Here is a 14,540-nt window from a genome sequence, read left to right on the forward strand (position 1 = left end):
AAGTATTAACTTGAAATTACTGAATATTGACCTGTTAATGACAACTTGTTACTAACAGTTGTTACCTCCTGGCCATGCTGGGGATAGTGTTTAATGGTATGTGAAGAAGATATATGCAAAAAAAGAGGAGTTTTAGGTATTCTTTAAGGAGACCTTAGTGTTAAAGGCTATCCAAGAGGGATCAGACATGTTGTGATGGAAGACCATACGGATATTTCTCGTAAGTTGGTCCTTTGTGAATTCTTTTCTGACTGTTTTTGACAGTAGAAAGTTCATTCTGTTCTTAGTATTTTGCTTCTGAAGCTATAGATTTCCTTTTTGTTTTGTTTAGTTTTGTTTTGTTTTCTCTTATTTTATGGCATCTGGATTTAGTTACTGGATATTGCCTCAGCAGTGCAAAGGAGGAAGTACAGAATTTGGATTTATGCAAATGTTCTGATGTAGGAAGATCAAAACATACATAAATAACTGTTTTAGTCTTGTCTACTAAGTGTACTGACAGTTTGTGTAGCAGATGATTCATAGTTTTGCTGATATCTCTGCAGGCTTTTATGTTTTGATTTGCATCTTAATAGTTTAATTAAAAAAAAATCTACAGACTGGTCAAGTGGAGTTGCAGTAGAAATGCAAGAATCCAGATGAACAGGAGCCTTTTCACTGTAGCCTATAGTTGAACAACTGCACCAATCTATAAAGTTTGTTTTAAAATCTATATTTCTTTAGATTGACCAGATTTTTATTGTTTATATTCATCGTATTGTTGCGCACATGCAAACATTTTTTTCTTGATGCCACTCTTTTCCAGCACTCTTACGCTCCGTGATAATTAATTATGCCTTCTGTAGTAAACAAGTGACTTGAAATTATTGAAGCCTATCTTAAAATAATCTTTTTCCTTTTCTGTCTTTTTCCAAAAATAGATAATATACCTGAGAGAATCCCCAGAAGATGTGTACCGGCTTATATTGTCAGGAAGTGTTTCATACCTTCCTTTCAGGTAAATAACAAGTTGATAGAACTTTCTATACCTTGATATTTTGAAGAATGTAACATTTTTCAGTACTAATTTTTGCTGTATTGATTTTCTGGGGTTTTGGTTTGGGGTGGTTTTTTGTTTGTTTGGGGTTTTTTTCTGGTTTGCATTTTTTTTTAAAATTGTTGAAGTGTTGAAGTTTTTACTCGGGACACACTCACTGTCTGAATTTTAGGGGCTTAGTGAATCAGAGGTGTTACCAGCTGGTACTGAAGTGTACCAGCAGTAGGTGAAGGAGCCTCACGGTTTGTATCCACTCATTGAGCTTTATGATCTACAGTGCTTCTCACTTGACAGTCTGATTTTGTGCCAGTAGTTGATAGTTAAACATATCAAAATATCTGTCATCCACCACAGAGGGCTTGCAATACTTAATAGCATTCTTTATGTGCAAGATAGTATTTGCAGATTGCTGCACATATTTGACAAGTTGGAAGTTGTCATCAGTGTGTTCCAGGAACCTTCTGCATTGAGTGTGCCCTACTGTGTTATCCCTCCAACACATATCAGACTTGCAGGTTGCAGTTCCCTGTGAGGATCATGGGCTGAGAATATGAGGCTGCTTCTATCTGTCTGTAGAAGGCTTTACCCATTTGTTCTTTCTCATTAGATGGTCTAAGAGACACATGCTACTACACCATCACCTTTATGTGTCTTTCCTTTTATTTGAATATGGTTCTATTTTTTCTGTCTCCTGCTAATTTCTTTTCACACTGATTCATAAGGAAAGAAAGGATAGAAAAAATTACTAGAGGCAGCAATCCAGGTTCTTCCTCTCAGCTGGAATTCAAACATTTTATGCTTTTTAATTATTAGAAACAGTAGTTGATAAGGGCTGCATGGTCTCAAGGTGTTCTACCAAGGCATAATGTTCTCTGGTGTAGATTTGGTTAAATTTATTTATTTACTTCACTATAGTATTCCTGTAGAAATCTTACTCTGTGGTGCTTATGAAATTTAATAATGGTTACATACTGAGAACATGCAATTCCTGGATCAACAGAATTAAAAAACTTGTAATTGAAGAAACCAGTTTTTCCTCTTGTTTAAGCATTAACTATTTATGCATCTTAAGGAAGATGTTTTATTATATTTACTAAAACATTTATCCTAACAGCCCATGTCAGAAAGTGAACATTTCAGCTTTACAAAAATTGTAGCTGGAGTAATCTTACTGTTATATCAATTAACATAACTTATTTTGTTTTGTTATTCCTGTAAGATTCAAGGTATGGGAAATGAAATAATAATTTGACATAATTATTTCAGTTTGATAATCACTGTCTTGAAGTGTTTTTAGAAGGTGTTTTAGAGAAGTATCTTCAATTGCTTTCACTTGGATTAAAATGCAATAATTATCTTTTGGTCATCGTATCTTACAGGGATGCTTCCTTTGGTACTTGCAGTTTTCATCTGACATTACTGGACTGTTTTCATGCAATAAACAAGGTCAGTAAACTAATATTTTTCACATTGCAAAAAATTAGCTAAATGTTGCCCATCAGAAGAATGCTTAGGAAACTAGGATCCAGTTAGAGCTGTGAAGTAGTAAATCTGCTGATTGTTGCCTAGTTTAGTATGCATTATGCATTGTCACAAAAGTAGATACAGCATTCATAGAAGTCAGCCAAGACCTTATATAATCAACAAGTGAAGATATTAAAGAGGGAATTTTAAGTTTTACTTGTGTCATCTGTCAGGACAGTAATTCACCTCTAATCCTAAAAGCTGTGTGTTAGGTTTATTATATGCCCCCTGGTGTTACATATTAGGCTGAACATAGCTTAAAAAAATTAGCATTTGCAGCACATGCTAATGATTTCAAGTTTTGCTTTAGTAATAGAAATAGAACAAATGTTAGGAGGTAGATGCTTCTTTTTTTAACTATAAAATTATAAAATCTAGGTTTTATAGCAATATTGCAATGAAGTAATGCAGCATTGAAGGATAGGATAATCAAAACGCATTGTTTTTAGTCTGTATGTAGTGAAATGGTGAACTCTGCAGCCCTCCACTGTACTATTGTCTTTCACATTATGGGTATCTCTACCAAATATTGATGTTTTTACTGGTTAAGTCAGCTTCTTGAAGGTCAGTGATTTTTTAGCTTTTTTGGGTATTTTGAAATTGGCCACTTGTATGTCAAGACTGGTGCATTGCTATTCTTGCTGGTGAGCAACAAGGAAAGCTATAAGAGATTAGGTAGTCAAAGATAAAATTAGAATGTAGTATTTTTAATATCTGGAGATATGGGATTTATCTGTGTTTGCGCTTCTTGTTTTAACAAGTGGATAAACCATTTAGTTACCCAAATGGTTGCATTTTTTATACTATTATGTATTATAAAGTATTATGGTTCTGGCTAATATGGGACATCGTGGACTCACAGTAATATCTACTTAGGACTTTGTGACTGCAAACAATTTGAAATCAGTGAAGATACTACCAAATAGCATTTATTCATGAAAGATATTTCCAGTCCTTGAATGCAGTCTTTAGAATCTACTCATAGCTTGAATAGATATTTTTTGCTGGTTATTTTTCTTTTTATTTTGTGCACCTAGCAATAATGAAAAGACCAAATTCTTCAGTTACCTGAGATTTTTGTAGTGATTAGGTGAAAACAAAAAGAGTTGATTTATTCATCTAACTTCACTTATACTGAAATTTACAAACCTGTTTTGAAGCAAGATTGGGTTTATCTGTATTTCTTAAATAATGTGGAAAAAGAGGAGAGTGTGTATTATAGGACTTTATGTAACCAAAAAGAGTGATAAACTGTCCTTACTGAAGAGGCATCTTTGTTAAGAGCTGTGTTCTAAATTTTAGGCTTTGCAGTATGGTTTCCTGGATTTTAGTACGTTTGATGTAAATGAATATGAGCATTATGAAGTAAGTGTTCAGTATCAATCTTTTGATTTGTTTGCTGTTACTAACACTAAAATGATTGCTTATAATTTGTGCTGTTATTTTGTAGTATTAAGTTCCATTTCTGTTTTTTCTCTTTAAGTTGTGATAGGTAAATAAAGGTTCATGGTCAGAGAGAGAATACTAAATTCAGATTTAAGCATAACTATGCTCAAACATGGGGGAAAGCAGAAACCAAAATGGAAATAAATGTGAGTCTCTGTTATTGAAACCCTGGATATTCTTGAGCAGTCTTGATGGAAAACTAAAGGCCTTACAAGCTCAGGTCTAACTGAATGCTAGAGAATAATCAAAGTGTGTATTTGAGAACACATGGCAAAAATGTCATAACACTGTTTGAGGTAAAGAAGGAAACAGTGCTGGGAAAGTCCAAGTGCATAAAATTTGCTTTAGGACATGGGAAATGATTGTGACAATGAAGGACTGCAGCTCTCGACTGCATGTGGTCTCAGAAATGCAACGCTGCCAGATATCTGTAAAGAGAAAATTAAATGCTCCTGGAGCTTAAAAAATCATTACTTAATTTGTGATCAGAGCTAATACCAATTGGTAAGACAAATTTAGAATCCTATAAAAAATTGGAAGTTGCTCTTCATCTGAAGGGCATCAGCTGCGTTGTTCTGATACTCTGATTTAGAAAGACAGAAGCATGGGAGAAACGTGAGGTTGAGAGCATCTGTCATCCTCATGATGAAAAATAAAGCAGGCAACTAACACAACTTCCTTTGACAAAAATTATACATCAATTCTATCTAGCATGTATTTTGAAACAATAAGGAAAAGCCTGAAAATACAGGGATAATGATAAACCAAGCATTTTCTCTTGACAGAGAGCAGAAAATGGAGATTTTAACTGGATAATACCAAACAAATTCATTGCCTTCAGTGGACCTCATTCAAGAAGTAAAATTGAAAATGGTATGCTTAAAAAAGGAGGTGGGGAGCACAAGCCCACTGCTTTCTTAGTTGGTTGTTATCAGTAAGAACAAGCTTTAAAAATTGTTCTTCAAACAGTGTGTTTTTTCCTTGGCTCTTTTCCTTTTATAAGAACTCTGGCAGTAAAATTTTAATGCTTGGTTTAATTGTATCTGATTAGGTGATTGTATTAAAATTCCATTTTTATGGAAGTCTATTTCTTTATGTTGTCTCTATTTTCAAAGTGTTTTCATATCTTGTTTTTCAGTCTTTTCCTATTTCTTCAGTTTAAGTCTTACTCTCTTTTTTTTATCTTCTGTTCTCAAATAGGCTATCCCCACCATGCTCCAGAGGCTTATTTCCCATACTTCAAGCAACATAAGGTCACCACTATTATACGCCTCAACAAAAAATTGTACGATGCCAAACGATTTACAGATGCTGGATTTGAGCATTTTGATCTCTTCTTTGCTGATGGAAGCACACCTAGTGATACTATAGTTAAAACATTTCTAAATATTTGTGAAAATGCTGAAGGTGTAATAGCTGTTCATTGCAAAGGTATGATGTAAAAAACAGTTTGTATGACAAGTGATGCTTACAATTACAATTCCTGAGGTATTTTGCAATATAATTCTACTACATCTAGTTATTGATATCTCTGCCAAACTGCTACTTTTCTATTAAAATTATTTTTATGGTTCTGTTCAGCACTTCATCTTCTAGTTTTGTTAAGTTCCAGAAAAATCTTCCCAGCTATTCCCAAAATAAGATTAGGGAAAGTAAGATTTCCAATATTAATTGCTCTTTCTGCTAGAAAGTATTAGTACTTTCAGAGGATGCTTTGGATGGGCATTTGAAGTCCTGTCAAGTTCTCTCTGAAAATACATGTTTAAATGTACCAAGTCATAAACTTTTGGCATAAACTTTTGGAAATAGTGCAGCATTTTGCGGAGATTCCTCAAAATATATGAGTATTCTTCTACAACCAGCAAAATCATTATCCCTCAGAAGCTTGTTATACTAGTTTGGGCAGGCATTGAATATCCATTCCTACAGAGTTTGACCATGAAGATTTTAAGAGCCTGGCCAATGCAGCTAGTGTAGTTATTCAGTTTTATGTGGTTCTAGGGGCAGTATGTTTCCCTTCAAACACTATCTTTAATGGTCTATCACACATTTCTTCTCCACAACTTCACATCACTAGTGTACTGAATAATGCTGTGGTTGAAGTAGAAGGGCCTTTTCTTAACCTGTTTGCTTTGGACCTGCAAAGACTGCATTTTTCTTCCTGTTTCTGCCATCCATTTGCTGCATTTAACAGAATTATACTGGAAAGTGAGAGAATTGTTGAAACCAGCATCTTGACTCTGGGGAAACAAGTGCATACTCTTATTCTTCACCAAGGTGATAAATTCAGGCATATCACTTAATTGGTTATGCCAGAATGCTGACTATGAATGATACAAGTGCTTTGTTTTCAACTCAAATTAAGGTGTTCTTTGGTAGATGTCATACTAATGGTGTCTAGCCTGCACTTACTCTTGAGGAGGTGTAGAATGCTTGTAGGCTGTTTCTAAAGCTGAGCAAGTCATGGAAAGTGCTGTGTGGTTGTGGTTTGATTGTGTTGTGTTATCCAGACGATTTTACCACTGGTGTTGATCAGTCACTTGTTAAATGAGAGAAGGTGGTGTGTGATTTGCATGTACAGCAAGTGATTGACAAGAGACGCCAGTTAGCTGGAGCTGTCCTCTTTTGCTTCTCATCTTTCCCAAGGTAAATAGAACTGTTTTGAGGGCCATTTTAAATAAGGTTTCTCACTCTGGAGTACTTCTTGCCTATCCTAGCTAGTGGTGAGACTTGCTTATTGCAAAATTTGTCTTTTTCTTCGGAGTTAAAGAGACTCATTAGAGGAGGGGCTGGAAGAACATCTGATTTCAGTGCAATGTATGATTAGTTTGCAAGAAGGTGCTGGGAAAATTCTGGAAAAAAAAGAAGCCAACTGTTTTATCCCGTGCTTAAAAACATTCCCATACCTTCATATATAGTCATAGATAAATAGGTAAATAAAGTTAGCTAAACTTACGGACATTTGTGAATTTGCTGGTTTTGGAAAGTTACCTCACTCAAGAAAGTATGAACAGCGTGTTAGTAGCCTTGTATATGAAGGAAAAGATTGAAGAGTAAGTTTCCCTTACCTTATTTGATAAGTAGAGGTTTGTTCTGATAAATCAGGCTGGTCCAAGTAGTAGTGTCTGTAGTTACAGCAGATTCCAGATGAAGATGGATATTTAAAAGAAGCCATTCTTTTATCTTACACAGCTGGTCTTGGACGAACTGGCACGCTTATTGCTTGTTACATCATGAAGCATTATCGGATGACAGCTGCTGAAACTATTGCCTGGATCAGGATAAATAGACCTGGTTCTGTGATTGGACCACAACAGCACTTCCTGATGGAGTAAGTAGATTGAGTGTAAATTATTGCCAAAAATAAATCTAGATGTCTTTTCTTCTTCTTCTTCTTCTATTGTGCACTTAACAATCTTCAGTGTTAATTTGTTGTATTTTGGGCCTTTTTTTCCATGTTATGATAGCAAACAGGCAGAACTTTGGACAGAAGGGGATATTTTCCGTGCAAAGTTGAAAGGAAACCATAAAATTGCTGTAACAAGAATTCTGTCAGGAGTAGATGATATTTCAATTAATAACACAAGAAACAGGAGAACCATCCAAAAGGACATTGAACTGGTAACCATCCAAATATTGTGCTCTTGTAAAAGTTGGAACTGTTGAGAATCTCTCAGGTTTTGAAAAAACCTGTGGGTACACTAAAACTTTGTTAATCAATTTTTTTTTCTGTTCACCCTTTTTGTATAAAAGAATATGGGGGGGAAAAACTAGGGACAGCAATTATGAAAAATGGAGTTTAGAACACAGGTGAAGTAGGAGCATCAACATGCTTTAGTCTTTTGTAGTTAGGTCAATAATAGAAAAAAATTACCCACATTCTGCAATCAAAAATATGGATTTCATTTTTCACAATGTCTGTTGCCTCATTGTGTGTATTTGAAGGGAGGGGATGAGAGGGTGAGTTCTTTTTCTCATTTTAATTTCTAAGTAATTGCAACTTCCGTAATACCTTTTAATGGTGCTTTTTGGAAAAGACAGTACTGCTGTTTTGAAAAGGCAAGTGAAGGAGGGAAATGCTGTATTTAGTGAAGAGCATACTGTACCTAAGAAAAGATTTTATAATATATTGCCTCTAATGCTTTAAACATATTCAGACAATATTCTGATGCATGTAATTCATGACACCACTTAATGGTTTACAGCTTCAAAAGCAGCAAACAGGAAACTGGAAGGAGCAGAACTATATTTATGCAAGTGAATTTCCTTTGACTTTATCCTGTTGAGATAATTCCAGTTTTAAACTTTAAAATAAGGTTAATTCTTAAATATCAAAGTGTCTATATTTAATCTTGATTTATCCCTTTCCCTCCTCCACTTATCCAGTACAGTGATGATGATGAAACAAACTGTTTAACACAAGGGGATAAGCTTCGTGCTCTGAAAAGCAGAAGGCAAGCAAGACCTCCAGCTGCATCTCCACTAGGGTAAGTCAGTTTCTGAATATATAAAATGCCAGAAACACTTTTATCCTCTTCTTCATGCATACTTCCCATTGCCCCTAAATGTTTGTTGTCAATGCTACTTTTACTCCGTTAAAACAAACATGAGATTCAGTATCTCTTTGAAGGCTTGGCGAATGCTGAGGAGTCAGAACAATTTGGTTGAAGAACTACATGACTGAATTTCTAGTTTTCTGCATAGTTTTTGATGCTGGTATTCAGCACTTTACAAGCTCCTATAGCACTTCTGGATGCTTTACTTTTAATTTAATCACAAACATTCCCTTTTCTGTGGTAGTATTAAAAATGAGACAATATGACACTTAGTGGTTTTGTTTGATTAGCTCAAATAAGATACATGCTGGTGTTTGAAGTAGTCAGCTACTTAAAAAGAGTTGAAAGAAGGATTTTTAGTTTCCTTTCATTTTCTTCCCCTTGGAAAAAAACTTTCCCTCAATCCTGTGGCTTTGTGATGTCTGGTAGAACTGGAAGGTCGAGTAGTCACTGTTTCAGTAAACAAAGAAGTGCATTTCTGTCAGTGAAACTGGTAGTCTCTTCATTTTAGGCAAGTCCTGAAACACCACCTGTAAAAGACAGTTTGCATCTGTTGTAGCTTGTAGGAACTGTAGGTAGGAAATCTTTCTATCTGCCCTTAAACTGCAAGAGAATGCAACACTTGCAAAACTTTGTTGTATCTCATTTGATTGCTAGGAAAGGAGTGGTGACCCCTGGCTGTCAGACTTCTGCAGATGACACATTGCCAAAGTCACAGGCTACAGTCAACTTGACTTTTGTTGTGTTGTCCTTCTGTAGGATATGATGCTGCTACCTTTTTGGCATTTTTATTTCCTTTTTAATTCTTTTTTAAGATCATCATCAGACTTTTAGAAAAAGTGAGAAGCATGTAGTAAAAATGTGCTGAAGGTAAAGGAATATATATTTGGAAACCTTCACACATTGCTATGTCTGATTTCTGCTTTTCTTTTAAATTACTGTCTTCTCTTTGTGCTTATCATTTATACAGACAGCCATATAAGAAACAACATACTCAGAACAAAGACTGTGCCCAGCTGACATTTAAAACATGCCAAAACACATCACCTCAGTTACCTCAAATAGCACAGTAAAAAACAACTACATTGCAGATTCATTTCCAAGGCAGAGAACTGCCTTAGTTGTCAAGTACTTAATTGCCCCACGTTTCCTGTATGTTCCATATGATGAATGTGGACTGTGTGGTAATCTATTCAGAGCCATTGTCTTAATACCTTCTTAATACAAGACCTATCTATTATTAAAATATTATTTGGCTCATGAAACATTATGCAACATGTCTGCTCTAATTAGCTGGTACTTGTTATACCAATAATTGACCTGGAGCTTATATCTGGTTTTTACATTGTGCGTTGTTGCTCAAGGAATTTCAATTTACCTCTTTCTGTTCCCCTGACTTATTTTTATGGTTTGCAACTTGTACTGAAAAAAAATTGGTGAAAAACGTATGTGTAAATTTATAAATTTATTTGTGTTACTGTTGTTTTATTGCAAGGAATATTTGGCTGCCTTATATGAGTCAGAAGTTTTTTCTACTACAAGAGGTGTCTATCTCCTTTCTTTTTAGTTTAGTCTGTTAAAATAATTATTCTTGCAGTGAAGTTGCATTAATTTCAAATTAATTTTGAAATTGTATCTAAGCAAACAAAAAGAAAATTCTAAATCTTCCAAGTAGTTTTATTTCCAAGGAAAAAAGAAGGGGGGGTGGGAGGGCAAAGTAAGAGCACCAGAAGCTTGGACAGTTACAGTCTTTAAAATGTGGAGGCATTATTAATTTCAAGTCACAAGGGATTTCTATAGACTGTGTATTGAAGTTGGCTGTATAAATTCTTTATGCACTGATGACTGGATGTTTTATGTGTTCTAAGAAGCAATATTAATTAATTAATCCTGTGGCAAAGGATTATGAAATGGCTTTTGCTTCTTATATGGAAAGGTAATACACCCCATCATCTACTTTTTTACATAAGTTGTTTGTTTCTCCAAACTTACCTGTCTCTGATGTAATGTTTTACTGTCAGAATGTATGATTGTGAGGTAGGATGTGTGAATACGGGCTGATCCAACTGCTTTAGAGATGGCTGCAAGTGGTCAGAGATGTGTGCACTTATTTCCAAGAGTGATACAGACTTTCTTCGAAATAGGTGACTTTGGTGAGGATTTCAGAAGATTTGCTTTGATTCCAGCAGCTCATGGGTACTACACTGGCAGTTTATGGCTGCATGGATTCTAAGTGATAGAAAGTAAGAAATGCTTGGCAAAGTTTATAAAGCTTTTAGAGCCTCTTCCTATTGAAGAACTTTAAACAAGCTAAAATGCACCAATAGCTTTTGCTTTTGATTATTTTTCACCTCTACCTCCCCCTCCAATCCCTTTTTAGATGGCTCCTAGCTATGCTGGTGTCTACACTGTGTAGCATTGTCATCTGGTGGATTGTTTGTGGCTCCCTTCTGCCCAGCCTGCTATTCTGTCTAGATGGTTTAAGAACATAGTAACCATCAGGATCCCCTGAAAGAGAGCCACTGTGTAAGTGTCCCATTCCATTTCTCTACAATAGCTCACACTTTCTGTGTCTCACACTACTATGTCTCACACTACTATGTCTCACAATTGCATGTTTTCATGTCATATTTCTTACTTGCTTTATTGCAAGAGTGAATTTCACTGCTCTGGCTTTGTTACATTCTTGTGTATATTTTTGTAGAATAATTGAGTGATTTTTATGGCTGGCTTGCAATATACAAAGGCAAAGAGCTCTTATAGTTAAAATAATTTTTAGTTTTGAAGCTTTTCTTCTCTGCAGATAAGCAAAAGTACGTAAGCAAAATTATCTGTAAGAAAGAAAAAGTACTGCTTTAAAATACGATCCTATCCTTTGCATATTGCAGATGCAGATGTTAGCTTCAATTTTACTTTGAAGTTCATGAGCTTGTGTTTCCCAACACATTCTTTTATTCCCATAAAATGTAAAGGATTAGAATTCATTAGAAATGTCAGTAGGTCTTTGTTTCTACAAAGAGATCAAATATTATATGCCATGGCATAAAACATGACTTCCTTTACCTTTTCGACAGAAGAGAAGATGGGTCAGGTTGCAGTGTTAGGACAATGCTCACTTGTTTACCCAGCCAGTCTGGTTTCATCATCCTTTGCTCATAATTATGTTTTCTAGAGCTTTAGGAGACTACTTACGTTCCTTTATTCTGTTACTTGGATTCAGCAGCTGAGAAAACATTAATAACATCAGTTCCTTGAGTTCAATTTCCACTCTTTCTTCACTTTCATCAGAGTAGCTATAGTGATTTCTGTGACTGGCTTCTACTTAAAAGGTGCGGTGTTTTCATCAAATGACAACTTACATCTTTTGGTCAAACAAAAATTCCAACAGCATGCAGAACTTCCAGGAAATGCAAATGAACTTTTTTCCTTGTTTTTGAGTCTCCCTGGAGCTCCTCTGTCATCACCACTCTCAAAGTAGAATGGTTACTTTGGGTGAATGCTTGAAGCCTTGGTGCTCTCAGAGTAATAAAATGGTCAGAAAGTCTTTTACTAAGTAAGAATAGGGGTTCTCTCCTGACAGGCATGAAGGTTGAGATTTTCTGTCATCCTTACCTTTGGCCTTGCAACGTTTTGTCTGCACTTTTTAAAAAGCATGAAACTCTTTCTGCTAACCTACTGAATAACTATAGAATGAGAACTGGGAGACTTTGGACAGGTTAGTTATTCAGTTAACCTTCACTGAGGTCAATTTAATCTGTTCTTTTTGAGAAAAAAATGATAAAGAAGATCACTTTGGCTTAATTTTTTTCCCTAACTTTGTAAAATAAGATACTTGAGAAGCATTATTCTAAATAACATGAGATGTATGTTTTCTAAGTTTTACACTGTATGAAGCACTATTTCTTTTCTCAGTGGTCTCTGAGTTAGACCTCAGGTTTCTGAGCACATACTAAAAAGCTAAACTTACAGCACAGGTTAAAGAGGTGAAATAATCTGTGCTTTGTTTTGCTGTACTGTGCTGTAAGGTCAATTTCAGTCAACTGTCATCCTTTCTTTCTCTTACTGTGTGTGTGTTCTGTCAGAAAACTAGAATCACTTTTTCCTTGCTAGAGAAAAAAAGACTGTGGTATGATGCAAGTAATTTGGTTATTCCCATTTGCTGTGAATTTCCAATTACTGGTGCTGCTGCTTGATTTTCAAGATTACAATCATACAATGTTGGTTTAAGTATAGGGAGGGAAAACATTCAGGCTTTTCTTAAAAGCTTGCCTAACTTTCCATTCTGTGGCTAAAATCTCTTGTGTTTTAAGAGATCAAATTATCAGCAAGGATCATGGATCAATCTGGGCTGGCCTGGAAGTTGTGTTGGCTGGAGCCTTATATGCTGAGGAGTTATGAGTCACTTGTTGCCTGTCAATGACTTGGAAGAGTGGTAGAGGTCTCAGGTCTATTTTCTTAAAAATCATGAGGTGATGAAGGAGAAAGCAATACTGCACTTGACAGACCTTGTAAGACAGGTTGCCCAGATTTGTTGGCAAGACTAAAATGCCTTTTGCAGACAAAGACATGCATCTCTGTAACCTCTCTTTTCTTTATCTGTGCTTAGGATATTGCAATCACATATTTTAAAAAAAGCTTGTTGCGTGGCTTGATTTCTGTCCAATTTGTATTGTGCTGTTTGCAATTCAAGTTTTGTTGATTTTGTCTTAGGTTGTGGAGTTTGGGTTTTTGTGTTCTGGTGGTGTGCCTGTGTTCCACCCTGCACTGGGTTAAATACTGAAAAAAAGTTATGAGTTATTTAAAAGTTGCTGCTACTGACACAAACAGTGTTTCATTTAAACAACTTTTTATTTGTTTAAAGGTCAAGGTAATAGCTTGAATAAGAAAGTGAATGAATAAACTAGTCTGCTATTTGTGGTATGTATTTAGGATCAGAGCTACCAAGTGATGTTTCCATTGCAAATGAACTGGAGATGAACAATTCTTAGTATGTATGTTTAATAGTGTGACTGTTACAACATCCTGTAGCCTGAGGTTTTAGGTGGTTTGTTTTTTGGGTTTTTGGTTGGTTTGTTTGTTTGTTGGTTTGGTTTGGTTTTGGTTTGTTGTTTTTTGGTGGTTTTGTTGCTGGTGTTGGGGTTTGGTTTGGTTTGGTTGGGGGGGGTGGGTTGTGGTTTTTTGCTTTTCTGGTTTTTGTAGGGCTTTTTGTTACTGTGTTTGGTTGTGTTTTTTTTCATTTTTATCATATTCCATTGAGTTAGAAAACCTATGTGTACATCAGATGTGTTTGCTGGTGTTTCTGAAGGTTGTATGACATAATATTTTATGTCAACAGCTACAAAGCAGTAAGGTAGGTGTGCTGAGATCTTACACTTCTCTAATATAGTTTTGGATATTTTTTTCATGCTGACATTTTGGCAGGATTTCCTCTACCATGGCTTCATCTCACATCTGTTATAAAACCTATCTATTGAACCTGCTGTCAAGTGAAGGCTGTTAGTCAAATTGTGTTAAACCAAAATTCCATACTTTAGTTTCTTCTCTCACCCTTAACATCCATGCAGTAACATTCTAATAAAAGCTGTGATAGCACTGTTGCTGTTTCTCAGCTGACAGTTGTCAGGCTCAAAGGCAGTTCTGGGTGTTTATTTGTAACAACATGTCAGCCAGCGGTGTAAATGGTATCTTGTCTGTTTTCCTTGAGGTGCTATCAGCCTTGAAAGTCAAGAATTCTACTCTGATTTGAAAATGTCTGTGTGATAATTTAGCAAGTGTTTTGTTCACAGTGATTTCAGTTATTCTTTCCTGTAGAGTAGGCCAGTAAAGTTGCATGTATCTGAAGTGTAAAAATGACGTATCAACTGAAGAGCAGATGAAGTTAAAGATTCTACCTGCTCACAGCTGGCTCTGAGGTAAATATGGTAATGCCCTGTGGTAAATGCAGCAAACTTACAAGGATGTTTTAATGGTCATTTTGG

At 35.5% G+C, this 14,540-nt stretch overlaps 1 protein-coding gene across 7 annotated transcripts in view; it reads left to right on the forward strand.

Moving 5' to 3' along the window:
* CDC14B (cell division cycle 14B) overlaps positions 1–14,540 on the forward strand; it is a 41,928-nt gene that overhangs the window by 20,683 nt on the left and 6,705 nt on the right. For 3 of the 7 annotated variants that reach the window (XM_086869871.1, XM_086869872.1, XM_086869873.1), the window contains exons 5-13: positions 921–997; positions 2,416–2,482; positions 3,863–3,925; positions 4,792–4,879; positions 5,207–5,437; positions 7,199–7,337; positions 7,474–7,627; positions 8,393–8,493; positions 10,943–11,088. In XM_086869871.1, the coding sequence (XP_086725997.1) occupies positions 921–997; positions 2,416–2,482; positions 3,863–3,925; positions 4,792–4,879; positions 5,207–5,437; positions 7,199–7,337; positions 7,474–7,627; positions 8,393–8,493; positions 10,943–11,054 (1,032 nt within the window). In that variant the 3' untranslated portion in view covers positions 11,055–11,088. Of the gene's footprint in view, positions 1–920; positions 998–2,415; positions 2,483–3,862; positions 3,926–4,791; positions 4,880–5,206; positions 5,438–7,198; positions 7,338–7,473; positions 7,628–8,392; positions 8,494–10,706; positions 10,777–10,942; positions 11,089–14,540 lie in introns of those variants that run through there. The other 4 variants (XM_086869870.1, XM_086869874.1, XM_086869876.1 and 1 more) reach the window with 2 other exon arrangements.

The sequence above is a fragment of the Cyanistes caeruleus genome, chromosome Z (genome assembly GCF_971803275.1).
Source record: "Cyanistes caeruleus chromosome Z, bCyaCae1.hap1.1, whole genome shotgun sequence".
NCBI lineage: Eukaryota > Metazoa > Chordata > Aves > Passeriformes > Paridae > Cyanistes > Cyanistes caeruleus.